General features: G+C 34.9%; 1 protein-coding gene across 4 annotated transcripts in view; it reads right to left on the reverse strand.

The window, feature by feature from the left end:
* The window catches only part of MAPK10 (mitogen-activated protein kinase 10), a 165,077-nt gene that overhangs the window by 54,850 nt on the left and 92,175 nt on the right, over nucleotides 1–18,052 (reverse strand). For all 4 annotated transcript variants that reach the window (XM_020988334.2, XM_020988338.2, XM_020988336.1 and 1 more), the window contains 4 exons: nucleotides 9,846–9,975; nucleotides 6,746–6,804; nucleotides 3,042–3,180; nucleotides 1,923–2,088 (listed from right to left, as the gene is read on the reverse strand). In XM_020988334.2, the coding sequence (XP_020843993.1) occupies nucleotides 1,923–2,088; nucleotides 3,042–3,180; nucleotides 6,746–6,804; nucleotides 9,846–9,975 (494 nt within the window). The remainder of the gene's footprint in view (nucleotides 1–1,922; nucleotides 2,089–3,041; nucleotides 3,181–6,745; nucleotides 6,805–9,845; nucleotides 9,976–18,052) is intronic.

Consider the following 18,052-nt stretch of genomic DNA (forward strand, 5'->3'; position numbering starts at 1 on the left):
TTGGAAAGTGTGTGGCATGTGAGGAATAAATAGCTCCCTTCTGCCTGAAAGCATCCATGCTTCCAAGGAGAGTAGAGGGCCAGATGCTTGCGCTTAGTAGATCTGATACAGTCAGCTACAAAATGAAATATAAATTTCTAAGTCACTCATCAAAGCGCTAACAAGGGAAAGAGAAGAGTGGGAAGACCTCACGTCAATGTTACTGCATGACTCTGAAGAAAAGAAATGGAAGAGGTGAATTTAGGCCCTCAATTACACTTTCCATTCTCGTCTTTCTTTTTAAACTTAGTTTCCCTTTAATCTAGAAATTGTATTTTGTTGAGTTTGAGAAGATTCCCTCAACTTACCTCATTGTCACCTCTGGCTTCTTTTTTTTCAATAATACACACTTGCCTCTACTTATTACTTGAAGAAAGGATTAGAACGCCACTATTCTTAGTAAAAATGTCTCAGAACTCAGATCTTGCTGCCCTCAGTAACTGTTATTGTCAAGATTTTCCAAACAGCTGGACAATTTCTTCTCTCCTACGCAAAGGCACCAAAATACCATCCAGAATGTGTTTCTCTAACAGGTACAACAATTAATGTTCATCTTCAGAACTAAATAAGAAGTCATTTAATGACAGACAATAATAATCTGAGTGAAATGAAAACTTCATGGGTATTCATTTCATTAACAAAGAAGGCAGCTGCTCTTTTCTTAACAATTACATTTTTTTAAAAGGAAGGAAGGAAAGAAATAAGCATTTATTAAGTGCCTACTGCGTGCCAGGCACTGTGCTAAGCACTTTATAAAAATGATCTCATTCTATCCTCACAACCCTGGGAGGTAGATGCTATCATCCTCATTTTACAGGTGAACAAACTGAGGCAGACAGCGATTAAGTGATTTGCACTAGGTCACACAGTTAGCAAGTATCTGAGTTCAGATTTTAACTCAGTTCTTCCTGACTCCAGGCTCACTGCTCTATCCACTGCACTACCTAGCTGCCTCTAAAAAACAAAACAAACCTGTCTTTTAAAATGAGAATTACATAGAAATAAGTACTGCAGCAGCCTTTTAGTTATGAGCTTATTTCAATATACTGCCTTATTTCCAAAGTTATCTGGTCAAAGTGACATGGTAGAATACTACCTAATTGAAGTTATATTTAATTAATTAATTGCATTTCTCAGTTAACATAACTTTATTTCATGGATCCAATCTGGAATACATTTTGGAGATATACTTATGCCTGATAATTTTCATAAATATGACATTTTATTTAAATAAAGAGATTTTCTTGAAGGAAATAAATAGTATAACAGACTTCCCAGTTGAAAAAAATTATTGTATTTTTCTAAGCAACTGAAGTCTTTAATTTCACTGACAGGAGCATTTAATAATTAGAAATGACTTCATATCCTGAACAATTTATTCTATTGATTTATTATGGGAAAAGGAAGATAACATTCCTGCCAAGGATTTTGGAAATCTGTTTTTAATTCCTTATTGAATCATCTATCTGTGAAATGGGGAAAAGAAAATGCATAGTTTTTCTCTTCCTTCTTTCAGATTCTGAACTGAAGGACTGCAGTATTTTGTTCTTATGACAACCTAAAAGCAATCTGTCTTTACTTACTGTCTATGGTATGTGCATGATAATTAGAGACTACTTTTATAATTACTTAGTCAGATTCCCTTTCTAGAATTTCCTTCTTATCTGATATCTTGTAGACACTCTATAAAAGGCTGCATCTCTGCGGTTTCCTTTTGATTTTAAAAATTAATGAGTCTAAGCAGAAATTTTGAACAGCAAGCCAAATAGCCTTTTTTTAAAAAATTGTGAATGTCAATAAAAGAGGCCTCTTCCTTTTCATTCCTTACAAGGTGAGCTCTTTTCCTTGCTATGTTTTGGGTTAGCCATGGAGGCCGTCCCTACCATTCTCTTTGTAGCCCATTCCCAGGATGACTTCTGGTGCTCTGTAATAACGTGTCACCACATACGGAGTCATCATGAAACTGGTGCCTGCAGTCCTGGCCAGTCCAAAGTCCAGAATTTTCAATGTGCAGTCAGACTTCACCACAATGTTACTGGGCTTTAAATCCTGCCAAAAGGAACAAAGCAGAAAAGGCCAACAATACTGAAAATATTATTTCTTTCTACCAAATTTGCATAATAAGTTGGTCAGTCACACTTATTGAGTATCTAGTACCTCTAGCATTGGGTTTAAGATGCTATAGAATACTGAAAAGGAAACAAAATATATTTTTTTTTGTTTCTGCAAAACGTTTTTAATTTAATATAATCAATATTATCTATTTTATATCTCGTAATGTTTTCTATCTCTTGTTTGGTCATAAATTCTTCCCTTCTCCATAGATCTGACAGGTAAACTATTCTTTGCTCTCCTCATTTGTTTATGGTATCACCCTTTATGTCTAAATCATGTACCCATTTTGAGATGTTGACCTATACCTAGTTTCTGTCATACTATTTTAATGATTCTTTTTACAACTAATTTTTGAGTTTATTCTTTTTTAAAAAATGCCTTCAGGAGCATCTTTACATCCAGAAGAGAAATTCACTGTTATCTCTGTATTATTTAAAAAAAAAATTAGAGCTCCTTCTGGGAAAAAAAAGGGCTTGTATCCTATCCAATTGATTATCATTCTTTCAGTTTCTCTATGTAGCCACATGGCTATACCTGACAGCTTCTATTTCTCATCAAGTGTTGAGAAAAGGGCAAATGAGGGCAGTTCACTTCATTCTGTGAAAAATCTATCTCATTTCAGTAGCACCTATAACCTCTGTCAATCAAATAACTGGGAAGGAAGAGACTGCTTCAGATGCTGCCTGCAGAAATTGATTCTCAAACAGATGATGAATAACAGAAAATATGATCTCTGCTATAATCACTAGTCATGGAAAAGGGTGTGTGCTGCTTAATCACAGCTTTACTGGTGCTAAAAAAAATCCATAATTATTATTTGTTCCCTTTCCAAACATTATATCCCTTCTTTGTAATTCAGAGGTAATTTATTCATCTTTAATAATTACCCTGTGGATGATCCCGGCAGAGTGAAGGTGCTTGATGCCACATAACATTTGGTACAGGAGGTAAGACATGCGCTCGTGATCCAATTCCATTTGAATTACCTGACACAAGTTTGCATCCATCAATTCCATCACAAGGTAGCTAAAGAGTAAATCCTCAATGTTATAACCAGATTATGAGATACATAAATCAATTTTAAAAACATGACTGAAATGCTAACACAATCATATTAATCATGCTAGAATCTTCTCTGAAATCACTGCTTATTTGAACTTTCCATTTCTGCTAATCGGCAAATGAAGAACATCACGAAACATCTTTAAGAATGAAATTGTAGTAACTACCAGTACCACAAACCTAGGTTTGTCAAGAGGAGCATTGTTTTAGCTAAAGCTGAATTCATCTCCTTGTTACCTGTTTCTTTCAGTAGTATCTACTTCTTTGGATTACAAACAGGAAGAAAAGTTAAAATGGCTCCTTGTAGGAAAGTCTATGCAACATATTGAGGGCATGGCTCAAACAACTGAAGTAGGACTGATGTCTACAATCAACTGCACTGAGGTAAGATTTTTATTCCTTTACCTCTTATCAAATCTTGACTCTTGAAGGTAAGGATTCTCCCTTTTGGAGCTTATAAAGCTCTGAGGACAGGCAAATTCTCCTATCACAAAGAAAGCAGTCAAAGATTTTTTTTTCTCTAGTCCAAAGACTGAGAATGTGAGGTTCCTGCTTTTCTTTCTTTCTTTTTAATTAAATTTTATTTTGTTTTCCTAAAGATTCATCTTCTATATCCTTTTCATTCTGGAATATCATATTCCAAGCTCTCTGCTGCTTTTTAGAGGTTCCTGCTAAATCTTGTGTAATCCTGCCTCCTTGGCAGTTCCTGGCTGATTGCTGTGTTTTCTTTCACTTTTAAATCCTAGATTCAGGCTATAATATTCCTGTGAGTTTTCATTTCGGTGTTTCTTTCAGGAAATGACCAATGGATTCTCTCTAATTTTACTTTGCTTACTGGTTCTAAGAAGTCTAAGCAGTTTTCATTTATGATTTGTTAAAAGAAGATGTCTAGACCAATAATTCTTAAATTTTTTCTTTGTTCTGTTTTCCAAGTCAATTGTTTTTGCTCTGAGTTTTGCTGCTTTTTATTTCCTTTTACATTTTTTTAGTCTTTTCACTTTGCATTAATATTTCTTTTTCTTTTTGTCTCATGAAATCATTAGCTTCTATTTGATCCATTTTAGTTTGGGGGGAATTTTTTCCCTTGGGTAGGGTTTTGTCCTTCTCGTGCCAAGTTGTTAATTCTCTTTCCAAATCCTTCTTCCACAGTTCTCACTTCTTTTCCCCTTTTTTCCCTGCCAGCCCTCTTATTTGGTATTTAAAAGTATTTTTAGCACTTAGAAAACCTTGCCTCATCTCTCATAGGAATTCTGGTTGGTTTTCTATTCAAGTTGTGTTTTTCTGTGAGTCTTTGCTTGGAAGAGGGAGTCATTCTCTCCTCTGGGGTTTGTGTCCTTATCATCACAATGGCTTTTTATGATGGCATCCTTTTTTTTGTTTGCTCCTACTTCTTGATTTTGGACCTTACGTTAAGGTTGGGCTCTGTGAGCCAGAATTGAATAGTGAATAACAGAGCTGCCAGTTGGCACCCGCACAAGGTTAGCTCTGCCTCATTTTCATTCCGTCCTCTTTGCTTTTTTTTTTTACTGAAGTTTAAAGTTCTGAGCTTTAAGCTAAGAAAGAGAAGGCAGAGGATACTCAGAAATATTACAAAACTATTTGAAAAGCTCTTTTTAGTTCTTGTGACCATTAAACTTTTATGAATGAAGTTTATATTTAGAGTACCATAATAATTTCTAAAAGGAAATTATAGTGGAGATTTCTGAAATAGGAATACAAAGCAAAGGTAGTGGCTCATTTGGGGATTCCAAATGAAGTTAGAAGCTAGAAACAGAGAAGGTATACATCAGTTCCAGTGGAGCCATCCTTAGGAGTACATGAATCGGCAGAAATGACACATCTCCCCCACATTTTCACAGCTTCCTATTTGACTCACTGTCCCACTAAAGACAGCAGCTCTTCCAAACATTTTCATTCCTCCTCGAGCCTCCCACAGCTCCCCTCCCCCTCCCCCTACCTTCTCAGCTAAGAATCTTGCCTCATATTTCACTGAAAAAAATTGAGACCATTCACCAAGAACTTGTTTCCCCTCATCTCACATTAATGCCTTCTGCCACCATTTCCTTATCTTTGCTTCCTGCCTTCCTAGGCTTCCTTCAAGTCTCTGCTAGAATCTCATCTTCTACAAGTGGGTATTTTCTGGTCTGTTTTTATTGTGGTTCTCTCCCTCTGTCGATTATCTCCAATTTGTCATGTATATAATTTGTTCATGATTGTCTCCCCCATTAGACTGTGAGCATCTTGAGAGCAGGAACTGTCTTGTGCCTTTTAGCAGAGTACCCACACACAGTAGGTGCTTAATAAATATTTATTGACCAAGTGCCTGAGTAGAGATTCGACAACATACCAAACACAATGGGAGTGGACCCAACATCATCAGAAAACATCTATGACCTTATAGTATCAGAAGCATTAGCTGCCCCTTCAAGCATGTGCCCTTGGTGAAACATGCTCCCAATTTTTGTGCCTCTCCACGAATTCACTGTGGCCACATAAGTTTCCTTCATGTGTGCCTTTTCATGCATGTTCCCTAGGTGTCTCAACTCTTTCACTGTTAATGTATCTATTTGGGGAGAGTGTCCCCCAGGTTTATGCAGGAAACATTTTGTTTCCTGTATTGTTTCATTAAGTGCCTTTATTTTAAATTAATTTTATCTTCTGGCTGATTTATAACAGTAAACATGTTGATGGGTTCTCACGAGGTTTACAAGGGGATACCAAACCTCAGAGAACCTTGAATCTGGGGGAGCTTGCCCAAGGGATCCACATGTCAGTTAGAGAGTGCCCCCTGTGCAATATATTTTGTTGGAGAGATATTTGCTTTCTTTTCCTCATTCTTCCTAAATATCTAAGTAGAATAGCAAAATCAAAGGCTACTATGAGGTAGGAAAATAGAGAAAAGTCTCTTTGAGATATTTCTCTTAAAATGAATAGGCACATTTCATAGAGCCTGCTTCACATATTAATTTTATAAAGTAATTTCCAGTTAATAATCAAACCTTACTTTTATATAGGACTTTACAGCTTTCAAAAATATGCTTAGCTACTATCTTATTTGACTATACAATAATTCTTTCAGATAGATAGGTCAGTCATTATTTCCCCCATTTTATAGATAAAGAAACTGAGACTCAGCTAGATCAAGTGACTTAGCTAAGACCAAAAGTTGAATGTCATGGGTCTTAGAGCTGGGAGAAAATATAGCAATCATCTTTTTTTTGTTTTCTTAACAGGTGAAAATTGGGTCTAGAATTCCGGTTTCCAGATGCTTATTTGGTGTTCTGTGTCCTAAACAACAGAACATTATTGTCATGAGTGTTCTCCAAACACACACAGAAAAGCAGAACCATATGATGATCATATTGTATTTGTTTCATTCAAACCCAACCCCTTAACCTCTTTTCCATCTTCAAAATATAGTCCAGAAAGAATAGCACCTGCTAACTGATTAAGAATAATTGTCTTTCCCTTTTCATTAAGTTCTATATTTCCTATCATGTCTCGAACTTAATTACTGTCTTTTACTTACACATCTTGGAACTCTTCCAGTGATTTCTGTGGTGTGAAGACATTTAATAAACTGATAATCTGAAAAGAAAGAGGCAAGACACTCACATTTGAAATCTATTCAACAAGAATCTTTGTTCTAAACTTTTTTTTAAAATATGCACTCCACACTATTACCAAAAAGCAGAATGTACATTTGAAAAGAAGTAGAAAAACTGATTTCATGGAAAGAAAACTCAAAATTTCTCTATACGATCACCACAAATTCCAAGTCCTAGAAGAACAAAAATAAGTTCTCCATGGACTTATGAAGGTAGTAGGTTTTTCCTTCAAAAGAGCCACAGAGTGCTCTAGTTAAAAGGGTTAGATGGGAAATAATCTGCTTCTCTTCTTCATGCTACACAGCTTACACTAAAGCTCATGTGGAGTGTGTGGTATAGACACACGTGTCTATTAATCGCTTCTCTTCTTGGATGATATCAATGGTTAATTAAAAATGGGAAATTTATCAAAATGTGTCAAGGGAAAAAATTGGGGGTCAATTGTCCTTTCCTGTTTCTTAATTTTTGTGTTATTTAGTTCTTTTATTAACTTAGTTTTAAGTGATTTTTTCCCTAGAATATAACACGTTGATAAAGGCAATATATGGAAAAGTTGTTTAAGGACCGTGACCCTATGCACCAGACAACGCCAGATACAGACTCAGGCTTAGAGCACCAAGAGTTATGAATTACCTCCTCTACCCACACTTGCATGTGTGACTCTTTCCCATGCACTTTGAACCCACTCTTCTTGTACTTCTGTGTGTTCTTGTAGGATAGTATGCCCTAGGCTTTTTGGAGAAATGTTTCGTACCAAGTGTTCTTTCTATACCTTCTCAGTGAATATCTTTTCTAAAATCTTTCTTTTTCTAAAAATTTCTGAAATTCAATCTGGCTGATATATTATTAATGAGGAGCATACCAGTGGGGACTCAGGAGCTATAGTGCTAGAAAACAAGCCTCAATGTTACCCCTAAAACCTTGAGAATAAGAGATAGCTACCATTAGGGATATCAACTGGCTAGCACAAGTTGGAGGAGCAGCCAAGAAGAGATGCTAGATATACTTCAGGAAAAAACCAGCACCTAAAATAAAATAATAAGAACCTAGCATTTTCATACAATTTGGGGGGAATTTGCTATCAAATGGCTCCTTGAATAAGAGGTAGATTACCCGCTCCCACATGCATATTCCAGTAAAGGCCTGAAGTTCACACCAGACCAAATAAAAATCAAGAAATTCAATGAGAATCTTCCACTCCAGGACAGCACAAGAGGCAATCCAAAATCCTGAGAAGAGGCTACCAACAAAGGTAATGCCATTCCAGGGTAGCCTCCCAATGTTTACAGATCTATAGGCCAAGGAAATATATATCCCGCAAGGCTTTGTGTCTGGAGGCAGAAAGATTTAAAGGACCCTACAAGAAAGCCCCATGATTCTTGAAAAACCACACCTTAGGGTGTAGCAGCAGGTAATGACTAGTACTGTGCTACCACTCTCAAAACAGGGGCTCTAAGAGCCCTGATGCTCTGTCCTGAAAGACCAGAGAATGCCTTGAAGATCCAGCACTCTGAATTTCAAAGATCAAGGGGGACTTAATCCCAGGAAGTGGACATGATACCTTGAACTGGAGAGCCAAGGCAAACTGAAGGAGGACTAACCACTCCACCCAAAAGTGCCTCTGGGAGCCTGGCCCTGGCATGAAACCCCAAATGAGTAATTCAAATTCTGACATGAATAAATGAAATACCAGCCAGTCTCATTTTTTTTTTTGCAAATCTAGAGATTCCTCCAAAAGAAGTAGCTCTGTAAAAACTATAAGCAAAAACTGAAAGGAAAAAAATTGATTTTCACAACGACTCAATGAACATCTAGGAAAAATGAAACAAGAAATTTTAAAAAATAAAACAAAAGCTCTTGATTATAGAATTGGAAGGAGAATAAAGAGTTTGGAAGGGAAAGTAGTAAACCTTAACCAAGAATTTCCATGAAAATGAAAATAGGCCAAACAGAAATCAATTACTCCATGAAAGAAAGCTTCACTCCTCCCATGAAAAAAAAGATTAGAAAAAAATCAAAAGATTGAAAAATAGAAGAAAATGCAAGATAGTTGATATAAAAAATGAATGACTTGGAAAACAAGTTAAGGAGGAATGATATAAGAATGAATGAACTTCAAAGCAATCAATCAATAATCAATGAAAAAGCAGGATTAAAAAAAGTTGATCACCATATTTCAAGAAATCATAAATGAAAACTTCCCAGATCATTTAGAACATGAGGGTAGAATAATCAGTTCATAAAAAGACTCCTCCCCGCAAAATTCTAGGAATGTTACCACCAAAATTCAGAATTCTCATATTAAAGAAAATACCATTTTTTACACCAACCATCACTGAGAATTGCATACAGATGAAAAGTTGTGTCAAGTATTACAAAAGCTATATAGACTAATGAATGATTCTCAGTTATCCTTATTATTAGAGAGATAAAACATACTCAAAATGTGCTACTGTAGCAGCAATCTGGACCACAAAGAATGGGAGAAAACTGTGCATAAGATGGTAGCAACTTAGTCCATGATCAAAAAAAAGTTATACCTCATCCTATTCTTAATGGCCCCATTCACCACAGCACTATGTAGCATATTATTGCATTATAGATAACATTCTAAAGCAGGTGTACATTAAAAAGTAGGTAGCCAGCAGATGGTGCTAGAACTGATGAAGAAATCCGTCAGATTCTATTGATAATGAAATTGGTATTATAAAGAATACTCTATGGCCTTTAAGTTTATGAGGCTATACTGGTCATATATAACAAAGTAATCAAGGAAGATTAATTTCATTCTAAGGGAATATCTATGAGATTAATCATTCAATACCATATAGTTTTTAGAGAATTTTAATACAAAAAGCCATCATAAGGGTAGTGAAATTAACTACAACATAAAAATAGGAAAACTAATCTTAAATTATGGGAACCATAGAGTAAAGTTGTTTCCCATCTTTTTCTCTCTCTAATTTTTTTCTTTTTCTTAATAAACCAACTTTCCAGCTCCAACAGCAAAAGAAAACTCACGTTTTTATGATTCACACACTTCATGAGGACCAGCTCTCTATAGGCTCGTTTGGCATGTGTTTGGTTCTGAAATGGTCTGCTGAGCTTCTTAATGGCCACATTTCTGTCAAGGACAGCATCATACGCAGCACTACAGTGGTCACAAGCAAAATACAAAATGCAAAATTAATGATAAAGGAAACCATAGGAATTCTGCCTCTTAAATAATACATGAGGTGAATGGATAGACTTCAGCATATTATCTCTAAGAAAACAGATGCAAAACATACTCCAGAGAAACTGTAAGAAATGTTTGCACTAGAACAGTGATCTGCATGAAGAAAAACATTCATGCTGTGTGTTGTTTAATTACAATTTAATGGTTTCCTCTCATTTAAAAAATTTCTTTTGCACCTATTTTGGCTTTATCTACTGTTTTTCTATTTTAAAAAACTGAATGTTGTTCAGTCATTTTGCAATCATGTCCAACTCTTCATGATCTGATTTGGGGTTTTCTTGGCAGAGATACTAGAGTGGTTTACCAATTCATTTTCTAGATGGAAACTGAGGCAAACAGGGTTAAGCGACTTGTCCAAGGTCACACAGCTAGTAAGTGTCTGAGGACAGATTTTAACCCAGGAAGATGAGTATTCCTGACTCCAGGCCCAGCCCTCTATTTACTGCACCACCTAGTTGCCCCCAAAATTTAATACTGAGGTCAGTAATATTTTCCTTTTCTATTTTGCTAATGCATTATTTTAGGGACACAGTTTTTCTTCTAAGGACTACTTTAGCAGCAGCCCAGACATTCTGGCATGTTGTCTCATCATTACAATTATTTCTAAGGTTGTTCTTTGACCCACTCAGTCTTAAAGATTTCATTCACACACATAACCCATCCCCATTCAATAGGATCCGCAAGATCAAATATAAAGTCCTCTGTTTGACTTTTAAAGACCTTCACAGAGTGGCCTCTTCCTTCCTTTCCAGTGTTCTTCCACCTTATTCCCCTTTACACTAGCCTCCTTGCTAATCTGTATACGCTACTCTTCAACTCCCAACTCCTAGCATTTTCTCTGGATGTTCCCCATGCATGAGACTCTTCATCCTCATCTTAACTTTCTGGATTCTTTGGCTTCCTTCAAGTCTCAGTTGAAGTCCCACTATCTGCAAAAAGCCTTTCATAGTCCTTTAATCTAAGCACCATCCCTCTAAGATTAGCTCCAATTTATTGTGTCTCTATCCTATTGGTACACAGTTGTTTCTATGTTGTCTCTCTCATTAGACTGTGAACTCCTTGAGAGCAAAGACAATTTTTATCTTTTGTTTTCCTTTGTATCTTTAGCACTTAGCAAAGTGCCTGGCACATAGTAGGTGCTTAATAAATGCCTTTTGACTTGATTCATTATTAAATATCCATTTAGTTCTGTTTCTTCTGATTGTGTTCCCTGTACTGATTATTATTTTTTTGCATTATGGTCTATAAAAGATGTGATTTAACACTCATACTTTTTAACATTTATTTACAATTTCTCTGTGCTTGAATACATGGTGTGTGTATATGAACACAGACACACATATATTCTCACAGTGCCATGTATTGCTAAGTATGTATATTCTTTAGTGGTCACATTTAGAAGATGCCATTAATCTTCACGCTCTAAATCTCCAAAGAATTTATTCAGGTCAGTATTTTTCCTTTTGTTTATTTTTCTGTTGGATTTGTCTAGCGCTAAGAAAGAAACAAAGTGTCCTGCTATTGGTGTGTCTAGATGTTGTTGTCTTTTTTGCAATTCATTATGATCGAGATTGTAAGGATAGTTCACAATTAGGAAAATAATTAACATAATTAATCATAATAAAAATAAAAGCATTTAAAACCACATGATGGGGGCAGCTAGGTGGCTCAGTGGATAGTGCACTGGCCCTGAAGTCAGGAGGACCTGAGTTCAAATATGACCTCAGACAAAACACTTGACCAAACACTTGACACTTACTAGCTGTGTGACCCTGGGCAAGTCATTTAATCCCAATTGCCTAAAAGCAAAAAACAAACAAAAAAACCCACCACATGATGGTATTGATAAATACACAAAAAGTCTTTGAAAAAGTACAGTGGTTATTTTTGCAAAAAAAAAAAATCTAAAAAGTATACACATAGAGGGAACTTTTAAAAAATTTAATATTTAAAAAAGTATTTACCTAAAACCAAAAGCTAGCATTACACACAATGGGGAGACAACAGAAACTTTCCAAATAAATAGAGGTGTAAATCAAGGCTATCTCCTTTCCCTGCTTCCCCATTATTTGACATAGTTATAAAAATGTCAGCAATAGGCAATAAGATAAGAAAGAGAAATTAAAGAAATAAAGAATGAGAAGCAATATGCTATAGCAGACAGGATGCTAGACAAAGTTCAGAAGTCCTCATTTTAAATTCTTCCTCAGACATATGTAACCCTAAGCAAGACACTTAATTTCACTATACCTCAGTTTTATCGCCTATAAAACAAAAAGGTTGGACTCAATGGTATTTAAGGTCCCTGTAGCTCTTGCAGGGGTGGGGAACCTGCAGGCTCGAGGCCACGTGTGACGACCCCCCCCCCATGTCCTCAAGTGCCAGCCTTTGACAGAATCCAAACTTCACAGAGCAAATCCCCTTAATAACAGAATATTTTCTGTAAAACTTGGACTCAGTCAAAAGGCCGCATTCAAAGACCCAGAAGGCCACAGGTGGCCTCCAGGCCACAGGTTCCCCACCCCTGTCTAGCTCATATGACACTATGATAGGCAAAGAAAAAATAAGATTATTTCCATTTGCTGATGACAGCAAATTCTTTAATTAGAATAATTTAAAGCAGGAAAGAAACTAGTTGAGAAAGTTAATAACTTCAATAAAGTTGTACAAACCCACAAAAATCAACAGAATTTCTCAATCATTATAAAAAAAATCAGGAGAGAGTAACAGAAAAGGAAGTACAATGCAAAATAACCACTAAATCCATAAAAATATCTGTGACTAAATATAGCAAAATACACTCAATATCTGGATAAATATAACTCTAAAACACTTCTTAAAGAAGTAAAGAATAACAAATTTCTGAAGAACCATCCAATGTTTATGGCTGTGTTCTGCCAATAAAATAAAAATGAAGTTAATTTGTAAAGTACTATGCCAATCAAACTGCCAAAAGGATTCATTATGGAGCTAGCCAAAATAATAAAATTATTTTGAGGAATCACAAATCTAAGACATCAAGGGAGATAATGAAAAAAATTAGAAATGAAGTGGGATAGCTTTTCAAAGTCTTAAACTAAACAAGAAATCAATAATCATATAAACCATTTGGTAGTGGTTAAAAAACAGAAAAGTTGATCAATGGAACAGACCAAACACTTGAACAAACACTTGATAAAGAAGAATCAGATAAAGAAGAATCAGAGATGGAACTAAATAATCCAAAGTTTGATAAAGTCCAAACTATATATTACCTAGGAAATAATACCCTATTTGACAAAAACTTCTGATAAAAGTGGAAAACAATATTGTTATCCCAATTTTGCTGTATTTTATTGGACAAAAATCTATTTTCTCTCCCTCTTACTGCCCTTCCCCCATGGGTAAGGAAAAAAAAAGAAAACTAAAATGTTTCTAACAAATAAGCATAATCAACCAACACAAATTCCTACATTGGCCATATCCAAGAATGTATGTGTCATTCTGCATATTTACTCTATCAGTTTTCTGTTAGGAGATGGGTAATATACTTCACTATTGATCCTGTGAAATTGTGGTTGGACATTGCATGGATATGAGTTCTTAAATCTTTAAAATTAGTTTTTCTTTATAATATTTTTACAATCATAAAATTGTTTTCCTAGTTCTACTCATTTCATACTGAGTCCTCCCAGGTTTCTCTGAAACCATTCCCTTCTTCACTTTTCATAGCACAATAGTATTCTATAATATTTATATATCCTAACTTATTCAGCAATTCCCAAATTTATGAGCACCCTCTTAATTTCCAGTTCTTTGCCAGCACAAAAAAATCTATATTTTTGTACACATGGGTCCTTTTGCTCTTTCTTTGTTCTCTTTGAGTCACGGACCTCACAGGGGTAGTGCTTGGTCAATGACTATACACAGGTGAGTGACTTTGGAGGCTTAGTTCTAAATTGCTTTCGTGGATCACAGCTCCATCACGCAACTATGCATTAATATGCCTGTTTTCCCACAGTCCCTTCCAAAATCTGTCATTTTCCTTGTTTATCAACCTTGCCAACCTGATGAGTGTGAACGATTAGTGATTAGTAGCAATTTCTCCATATAGTTATTGATAGCTTGTTTTTCTTTTCTTGAAAGCTACATGTTCATATCCTTTGACCATTTTTCAATTTAGAAATTATTCTTATTCTTAAAAATATGGACCAGTTATTTATATAATTTGGAAATAAGACTTATCATAAATTAGATTTAGATCAATGTGTTAAAACCATCATAATAATAACTATCACCTCAATTATGTAAAATAATTTTTCCCATCCTTCTTCTCCCTTCCCTTCCCCACTCCATCCATCCCCCTCATCCCCAATGAATTCCTCTTCCTCTTTTTTTTTTTACTATTCTTATTTTAAGATAAGCAAGATATAACAACCACTCCTAGGCCCTCTCTCCTTATTTGTTGATGATATAGTTTGAAAATCCTAGAGATTCAGCAGATACCAATTGAAACAAATTGCTTCAGCAAAATTTCAGGTTATGAAATAAACCTCCAATGATCAATTGCATTTCTATAAAATAATAACAAAATCCAAGAGGAAATAATAGAAAAAGAAATACCATTCCAAATGACTATATAATGCATAAAGTATCTAAGGATCAGTCTACAAAAGCACATAAATTATCTGTATAAATTCAGTTACAAAGTATTCCTTAAAGAAATAAAGAACTTGAATAACTGGAGGAAAATTCAGTGCTCATGGCTAGACCATGCTAATGTAATAAACTGACAATATGACCAAAATTAATTTATACTTTTAATGTTATATCTATCAAATTATCAAATGGATACTTCATAATAACTTGATAAAATGATAATAAAATTCAATGGAAAAATAAAAGATCTGGAATATCAAGGGGAATGTTAAAAAGACAAAGGGATAAAGGGGGAAAGCACTTCCAAACTTATGCTACATTATAAAGCATCTGGTAATGGTTAAAAAATAGAGATGAATTAATGGAAAGGACTTGACAAGGGAGAATCAGAAACAACTGAACTCAATAACCAAGTGTTCAATAAATCAGAAAACTTTAATTACTTAGGAAAGAACTCCCTATTTGATAAAAACTGCTATGGAAACTAGAAATAGAAAAACCAACATATTATACCACATTCCATGATACATTCTAAATATCTATGACTTTAATATTAAAGATAATATTATAAAAATAGAACAGATCATATACCTCTTACAGCTATGGGTAAGAGATGTGTTCTTAATCAAATTGATACTGGAAATATTTATCAGAAAACATGGTTCAGGAATAAGAAATGAGAGATGCTGTAATCCATCCTCCCAACAACTGATACAGAGATTTGCTTTAAAGCACAGGTCTTACCACATCACTCCTCTACTCAATAAACTCCAACTATAAACACCTCTCTCTTTGACTCAAGCCTCTTTGCCACCTGCGCCCATATTGCCTTTCTAATCTCATATATTACTCCTTATTTTTGTTTTTCCTTATAGACGACACTCCATTTCCCACCTCCATGTCTTTGCATTGACTGCTCCCATGCTTAAAATGCACACCTTACTCACCTCCCTTTCTCAGAATCTTTAGTTTCCTTCAAATCTCAACTCAAATGGCACTTTTTACATGAAGTCATTCCTGATCAGCTCTGCTAGTGCATTCTGCCTACACCCCCCCCACCAATCACTTTATATCTATTTCACATGTAACTATTTTTGAAAAGCAGCATATCTGAGTGGATAAAGAGACAGGAAAACATAGGTTCAATTCTCACCTTTGACATATACTGGATATGTGAAAAGTCCTTAATCATTTAGTGCCCTACGCAACTCTCCAAGACTATAAACTGAAAAGAAAATGCCAGTATGAATCCATAGGGGGGTTCTCTATAATAATGGAATCATAGATACAGTTCCTATCTCTATCCCAAACACACACACACACACACACACACACACACACTTTCAGGTTGTCTGTTAAAACATGAACTCCTTAAAGGCAGGAGTAATTTCTTTTTGTCTTTGTATCCACAGTACCAAGCACAGTGGATAACACATAATAGGCATTTAATGCATGTTTGTTGAGTGATTCATTTTTTTAATTACAGAACCCTGTCTTAAGGTATTTATAAGTTGGGTTAAATATGAGTAACTATTTCATATAGTTTTGAATTTCAATGATCAGAGTATTTTAACTGAATTTAGTTAATAGTAAAAATTAATAACAAATTAATAGTAAAATTATGATTTTAATATAATTTTATAATGTAAAGTTTTATATAATTTTAAGATAATATAAAGTTTAATCAATAGTAAGAATTACAATAGTTTTAAAGAGCTTACACATTTTATCTCATTTGATCTTGACAACAATCCTGGAAGGCGAGTACTATTATTATCTGCATTTTATAGATGAGGAAACTGAGGCAAACAGAGGGTAAGTGACTTAGCCAGGGTCACACAACTACTAAGTTTCTGAAGCTAAATGTGAACTCAGGTCTTCCTGCCTCTAAGTCCAGCACTCTGCCCACTGTACTACCTAACTGCCTCACAATTTATCAATCATCAATAAATATTTATTGAATGCCCTTCCAATGTACCATAACATGACCAAGTTTTCAACTTCTGCCTCTTCGTAATTTAGCACTGTTGTTTTGTTTGTTTGATTTTCCTTTAATTATCTATTTATATATTTTTGGCATTCATTTCTACAATTGTGAGTTCTAAATTTTGTCCTGCCCTCCCATCCCTCTCCTACCCATTGAGAAGGCAAGCAATATGATATTGGCTATACATGTGAAGTCATGCAAAACTTGCTTCCAATTAGTCATATTGGAAAAAAAAAGAAAGAAAGAAAATGAAAAAGAAAGCACAGGAAAAAAGTATGCTTCCACCTGCACTCAAGGTTTATCACTTCTCTCTCTGGAGGTGGATAACATTTTTCATAATAGGACGTTTGGAATTGCTGTGGATCATTGTCTTGATCAGAGTAGCTAGGTCTTTCACAGGTAATCATCATTGAAATACTGCTGTTACTGTGTACAGTGTTCTCTTGGTTCTGCCCACTTCACTTTTCATCAGTTCATATAAGTAAGTCTTCTCAGATTTTTCCAAAAGCATCCTGCTCATCATTTCTTATAGCACAACAGTATTCTACCACAATCATATACCACAATTTGTTTAGCCCTTCCCCAACTGATGGGTATCCCTTCAATTTCCAATCCTTTGCCCCCACAAAAACAGCTGCTATAATTATTTTTTGTACACATAGGTCCTTTCTCCTTTTCTCTGATCTCTTTGGGGTACAGAGCCCATATTGGTACTACTAGATCAAAGGGTATGTACAGTTTTATAGCCCTTTGGACATAGTTCCAAATTATTTTGCAGAATAGTTGGACCAGTTCACAGTACACCAAGAGTGCATTAGTGTCCCTATTTTTCCACATTCCTTACAGCATTTATGATTTTCCCTTTCTGTCATGTTAGTTAATCTGTTAGGTGGTACCTCAGTTGTTTTATTTCATATTTCTCTAATAAATAGTGATTTAGAACATTTTTTCAAGTGACTATTGATAACTTTGTTTTTTTCTTCTAAAAACTTCCTGTTTATATCGTTTGACCACTTATCAATTGGGGAGTGGCTCTTATTTTTATAAATTTGGCTCAGTTCCCCACATATTGGAGAAATGAGGCTTTTATCAGAGATACTTGCTGTAAATTCTCCTCCTTCCCCAATTTCCTGGTTTCTTTCTAATTTTGGCTGCATTGGTTTTGTTTGTGCAAAACTTTTTAACTTCATGTAATCAAAATCATCCATTTTACTTCCTTTGGTCCTCTCTATCTCTTTTTTAAAAATTTAAAATTTATTTTATTTTTAATTTATGGACTAAAACAAGCATTTTTATAATATAACATAATAAAAAAGATGATTGCACATGAAACTGCAAATCTATTATGTACAACTTGTCATTCCC

Source organism: Phascolarctos cinereus, unplaced genomic scaffold, assembly GCF_003287225.1.
Source record: "Phascolarctos cinereus isolate Bilbo 61053 unplaced genomic scaffold, phaCin_HiC Scaffold_9;HRSCAF=440, whole genome shotgun sequence".
Taxonomy (NCBI): Eukaryota; Metazoa; Chordata; class Mammalia; order Diprotodontia; family Phascolarctidae; genus Phascolarctos; species Phascolarctos cinereus.